The sequence below is a fragment of the Pteronotus mesoamericanus genome, unplaced genomic scaffold (assembly GCF_021234165.1).
Source record: "Pteronotus mesoamericanus isolate MK-2021 breed Mesoamerican mustached bat unplaced genomic scaffold, CSHL_Meso_final contig_263, whole genome shotgun sequence".
Taxonomy (NCBI): domain Eukaryota; kingdom Metazoa; phylum Chordata; class Mammalia; order Chiroptera; family Mormoopidae; genus Pteronotus; species Pteronotus mesoamericanus.
Window position 1 is genome coordinate 3,164,852 of NW_026555112.1, and position 6,000 is coordinate 3,170,851.

Here is a 6,000-nt window from a genome sequence, read left to right on the forward strand (position 1 = left end):
ACTAGACTGCCAGCCACTAGCTTGTAACCTCCAGAGGCATATCCTGCCTCAGAAGCCATATGCTGGCTTCTGTCTTAGGTAACTCTTAAGGTTTTAAGATTACTCATTCATTCATTTATTCACGTCAGTGTGCAGTCACTGACTACTTCCTCTATATATGGGCCGGAGAGTGTGGGTGACAGTGACAAATAATAGAGGTAACACAGCGTAGTGACTAAGGATCTCGGCCCTTGAGCCAGGCCGCCTGCGTTTGAATCCCAGCCCTACCACTTACTATTTGTTACTTGACATTGGTTAAGTTATAAGAATTTAAAGCTATAGATAATAGCATTTACAATATAACCAGTATGTATTAAGTGCTTAATAAATATTAATTTATTAATGTTGTTATGTGGCTGTAGTCATTTTCTATTCGTATATAACAAATTACCACACATTTTAAAGTTTAACACAATAGAAATGTGTTGTGGCACAGTCTCCAGGGATTTGAGGTCTGGACACAGAGTAGCTGAATGCTCCGCCCAGGGTCCCACCTGGCTGAAGTCAAGGTGTGGGCCAGCTGCATGTGTTCCTCCTCCAGGCTCCCTGGTTGTTGACAGAACTCTTTCTCTTGAGATTGTAGGACTGAGGTCACTATTTCCCTGCTGGTTCTTTGCCACACGACCCCCACAGGCAGCTCACACATGGCTCTTTGCTTTCTTCTAGACCCATGTCTCAAGGTTCACATGATTAGGTCAGACTCACCCCCAATAACCTGCCTGTCATTGGTTAATTAATTAATTCAATTAATTCAATGATTAGTCACCTTCATTATATCTACACAAATGCCTTTTGCCTTAGAATGTAACATAGTCACAGGAGGGACACATTCACAGGTTCTACTTCAAGGGGGAGAACTTTTATAGAAAGGAAATGTTGTTGAGGTTCACCTTAAACCTCTGTCTTGCAGTGGTCTCTGGTAGGAATAACGTTAGTAGAAGCTAACCTGCAGTTTGGTCCGTAGAAATGGGGGTTAGGTATTGAACACATCTTTTGGGGAAGACACAGTTCAACCCACAACAAGGACTATCTCAGCATATATATCTTCTTCTTCTTCTAAATCAGAAGCATTTAGAAAGCTCAGCTTTCTTCTTTCCATTTGATGGTTTTTCTCCCTGTGCCCCAGGTACCACGTCTGGACTAAAGGCCACGCGCCCACAAACTTCGCCAAGTGGCGGACCGCCACCACGCCTTACCGGGTTGAGTGGGAGGCCGATTTCGAGCCGTACGTGGTCGTGAGACGGGACTGCCCTGAGTACGACCGGAGGTTTGTGGGCTTTGGCTGGAACAAGGTGGCTCATATCATGGAACTGGATGCGCAGGTGAGAGGAGTGGAATATTGTGGACCAGAGGGGTGGGGAAGGGGAAGCCTCGATGTCTGAACTGAAAGGAGCCTTGGAGATAAGAGAGCAGAGACCTAAAAGAGAAGATGTGCTCAGGGACCTAGAATGAGAATGTGGCAGTACGAATCCTCAAGGCTGTTGATTCCCAAACTATTCCTCTTATCCTTGGATTAGAGCTGGATTAGAGCTTGGATTCCAGCCAAGGTCCAGGCAAATGTGGGTATCTTGTGACAAACCATTTCACTCCCTCATCCTCACTCAATCCGGTGATAAGGACAAGCAAATGTGACCACTCATCACAGCCTATGAGTGATATAACTGGCACAAAGCATTCAGGGAGTTCTGTATAAATTCCACAAAGCATGCAGCTAAGATTCAGCTAATTATTCCACCTCATAACTAAGAGTGATATTTCTAGGCTATATTTACTCATAAAACCCTTTCATTCATTCCGCTAATACTTACCGAACACCTATTTCAAAAGCAATCTCCTACAGAATTCTAACAGGTTAAACCCAGCCAGGGTCTGCAGACTTTTCCTGTAAAGGATCAGATAGTCAATTTGGGGGGTTTTGTGGGGCTTAGGATCTCAACTCCGCTCCTGTAGTTCAGTAATAGATAGTATCTGAACAAATAGGTATGGCTATATTCAACAAAGCTTTATTTTTAAAACCATGCAGTGGGCCACACATGCTGCAGTTGGTCAACCTCTGTTAAACAAAGCACACTAATCTGGTTACGTTAGGGAGGAAGCTTGGGTCCCTCAGCCCCACCCTTTTTTCTCTCGATGCTGGTCTCTAAGGCATCTCCTCATGGGGCACAGTGGAAATACGCTCAACAAGAGCACCCCGAATTCAGGGGGGAAAGATGGATGCTCAATGCTGGCTGCCCTAAAAATCACCTGGAGAACTTTCCAACAGCTCCAGTATATCCGAGAGCAGTCCCAGGTGATTGTCATAAACAGCTGGGTCTGAGAACCACTGATACAGATAGAAGGTTGTAGAATAGTGTCCATATTTAACAACAGAAGCATGACCTTATATATCCATGTTTTCAGTAATCCTTGGAAGGGGTGCAGTGCTGTTCACACACAGAAATGTTTAGTTTGCTGCAGCTTCTGCTTAAAAGAAAAGAAATGTTGTAATAGTCATGCACCCAACAGGTGGTGAGGTGAACTGGTTCAAATAAAGTTAATTTCCCAGCACTGAGATCTGGGCTTTGTTTGTTTTCGGCAATTTTGACAGAACTCTTGAAAATTCTTCCCTTATTTTCCTTTCTTTGCCAATAGCACATGCCAAACATAATTTTACTCTTTCCAGCAATTTCAGGAAATAATGTGTACACATCTGATAGGTAGTCTGTCCACATCCATAGGAGCTAGTGGATCGGTAGGCCTCTTGGTCCCCACATGAAATGTCTCAGACAGCTAAGCTCTGGGAGTTCTTGCATTTTTTTTCATGGTTTTTCTCACTCCTCACCATTAGTATTTCTCTATCCTGATTTTCCCTCTCTGAGTTTATTCTACCCCAGGCAGGGCAACTAGATGACCAAAGCATATTAGACATTATGTCCAAAATCAGCAAACTTAGATTCTGAGTAAAGGTCTGCTGGCTTCTCCTTTGAGTTAGATGTCTTAAATTTTAATCAGCTGTTTTGCATTTCAGAGGCCTTTTTGGTCTGAGTTTCCATCCGCATTCTGTCACATAGAGGATACCATGTGACGGTATGACTTGTAATAAGATATGTAGGCAAGAGCTTCAGTCCAGTGGAACCTTTTTTTTTTCCAATTCTTTTTTTGGCCCCTCTTTTGTACTAATCTGTTGAGGCTGTCAGATTTCATCAAGCCCTATGAGAAGTCCCATAAGTAGATGTCATTTAATTGAGCAAGAGAATCTCTCATGGCTTGCATCATTCTAGAGCAACTACAGGGGTATGCGATTACATTTATCAAAAACCTTGTGTGGGCCGAGAACTCTGCCCAGCACTATGCACACATTACTAGTCATCTTTCAAGGTCCGTATTGTTACTTTCACTTATAGGTGAGAAAACTAAGGCTCAGAGAAGCCAAGTACTTTGTCCTACGTCATGGAAACAACGTGGTGGTGCAGTCCTTGGTGCTGCCCTCCTTGTTGATGTCATTGGCCCCTTCATTCATTCACTTAGTCATTCAGTCATCCACTTGGATTCATCACACATTACCAAGGGTTCCTGCAAGTGCTCAAGCTGCTCTTGTCTTCTTCTAGGAATATGAATTCGTCGTGCTTCCCAACGCCTACATGATCCACATGCCTCATGCCCCCAGCTTTGACATCACCAAGTTCCGGTCCAACAAGCAATACCGCATCTGTCTCAAAACCCTGAAGGAAGAGTTTCAGCAGGACATGTCCCGCCGCTATGGCTTTGCTGCCCTCAAATATCTCACGGCTGAGAACAACAGCTAGCACCAAGAAGCTACCACTAGGGACAGACATTCTGCAGGGGGAGAGCCACTTGCTGTTTGGGGCCCAGCCTTCAAACTCAAAGTTAAGCAATGCTTTTTTGGTTTGTTTTTATTTGTCTCTTTGGCCCAACAAGGCTACCCACACCACAGAGACCTGGGACAAGGATCCGTCCACCCCTCTCTGCCCCAGGACCCAGCATTCCCAGAATGTGGAAAAAGAGCTTATCCACATAGTCTCTTCAAGAATGGGACATGGGGGTGGTGAGACGGAACACTAGGGTTATCCTACCACAAAGCCACGAAAGCAAGCAGATCTTTCGAATGTCTTGTTGCTTTCTAAGAAAGGGAAGTCAGGGTGCTGGGAATCAGCCATTCCAGGAAATAAAGGCAAAAATGTATCTTCATTCAGGGGAAACTTTCTTCTTTGCCCTGCAATCTAGCTGAGTACCCATGGGGAGGACAAGCCAGTAATCAGAACCAACGATTTCAAAAAGCCCAATGGGGACATTGTACCTGGCTGGACCTGAAAGTGGGGTTGGTTGGTTCTTTATCCTCAAGGTCACTGTTGTTTTGTTTTTATTTTTATTTTTTATTTTGAGGGGGCGGGGATTTTGGGTTTTTGTTTGTTTTTGGTATGGGAATCCAAAATATAAAATCTCATCTTTTAAGGCTCTGAAGGAAAATCAGCTGCCTCAGCCAATAGCCCTCTATCAGCAGTGGCCCAGCAAGGAGGAAGAGTCTTCAGCCAATAGTTAAACATGGTCAGCCTTCAACAGGATTATCACCGAGACCCCCATGACCTTGAATTCCCAGCTCCCCAGAATCCAGGGGCTAAAAAGGAAAGATGAAAACCAACCGTTTTACAACCAGTCACATTTTCTATTGGCAACAACTGATTCCTGGGGAAAGGGGTTTGAAGGGACTGTTTCAGTGCACATGAAAGGTACGAACCTCTCAGGCCTTTATAAGAACTTTCATAATTCATGAGAGCCCAGTTCTGAAGAATCACACGTCCATTTGGAGACCTTCGGGAAGAACGTGTTGAGTTCCTCTGTGTTTGTGCCCACTTCACTGCGGCTGGGACAAGGTCACAACCTCAGGCTCCCTTTGGGCCTGTCCAGAGGGTAGGCGAGCACCTTCACTGTTACACAGATTGAGGAGACACTGGACTTTTTACTCATTTTCTTGAATCTTCAATATTAATGTTGTGTTTACATTGATGAGAATAAGAATCAGTGCCCTACTCTGCTGGGCGGTTTGTATTGAGTTGCAATGTGACCAGCGAACGCTGCATTCAATAAACGGAAGTATGGACTGTTTCTTCCCCACTCCCCTCCACTCTTGTAAGAAGCTACCAAGACACACTTCAGTATAGAGAGCAAAATTGATAAACAGCAACTTTACACTTTCTGTTCCTGTTTCATTTTTCTCATCATTTGCACCTTAACCTTTTTTCTCCTTGCTTGAGGTTAGATTTCACTTTATCCTCTAACACTCAAAAGCATTTTCACATTTTGCATTTAGTTTCTGTCTCAACACAGATGTTTTATGGACCGGATATATAATGGGGTAGCAAGGTAAATCGTGGGCATCAATAGTAAAGTAAACCCGCCCTTTGTCCTGGTGGTCATATGAAACCCCTCGGCAACCTGGTTTATGAGACCCCTGATGTGTTATATGCTCAAAAGGATATTTCACTCAGGTTTTTTTTTTTTTTAACAACGAAAACAACTATGTGTGTATATATCATGTATATATGTATATATCATACATCATACATATAGCATACATTTAGCATGTATGTTACAAAATTAATACATGAATATTGTAAAATGTAAACATTCCAAGAGTTTTCAAAGTACAGGTTAAATCCCGTTCCTCCACTGGTGTGTGGGAACCACCTCACAAGAACTCATTGTGTGCCTCTCTTTTCTTCCTCTGTGTCCACTGACATCACATTTATAGCTCGAAATTGGTCACGATGGGAGTAGTTACACCCAGATCGGATTACACCGCTGCCCAAGAGCTGGCTGTTAAACATTTACCAGCATGCCAATGTCTTCTCCCAGTGGGCACACACGGACTCTCAAAAATTTTCTTCTTGCTCTATAGGAGGCCACTGTTAATAGATGTATCAATGCAGCGTTTAGCTTAATCGCCACCAGCTACTTGAGCCA

The 6,000-nt window shown here is 43.7% G+C and overlaps 1 protein-coding gene across 3 annotated transcripts in view; it reads left to right on the forward strand.

Annotated features, from left to right (window-relative positions):
* LARGE1 (LARGE xylosyl- and glucuronyltransferase 1) overlaps positions 1-5,387 on the forward strand; it is a 462,699-nt gene extending 457,312 nt beyond the window's left edge. For all 3 annotated transcript variants that reach the window (XM_054574561.1, XM_054574562.1, XM_054574563.1), the window contains 2 exons: positions 1,166-1,361; positions 3,627-5,387. In XM_054574561.1, the coding sequence (XP_054430536.1) occupies positions 1,166-1,361; positions 3,627-3,824 (394 nt within the window). In that variant the 3' untranslated portion in view covers positions 3,825-5,387. The remainder of the gene's footprint in view (positions 1-1,165; positions 1,362-3,626) is intronic.
* The last annotated feature ends 613 nt before the right edge of the window (positions 5,388-6,000 follow it).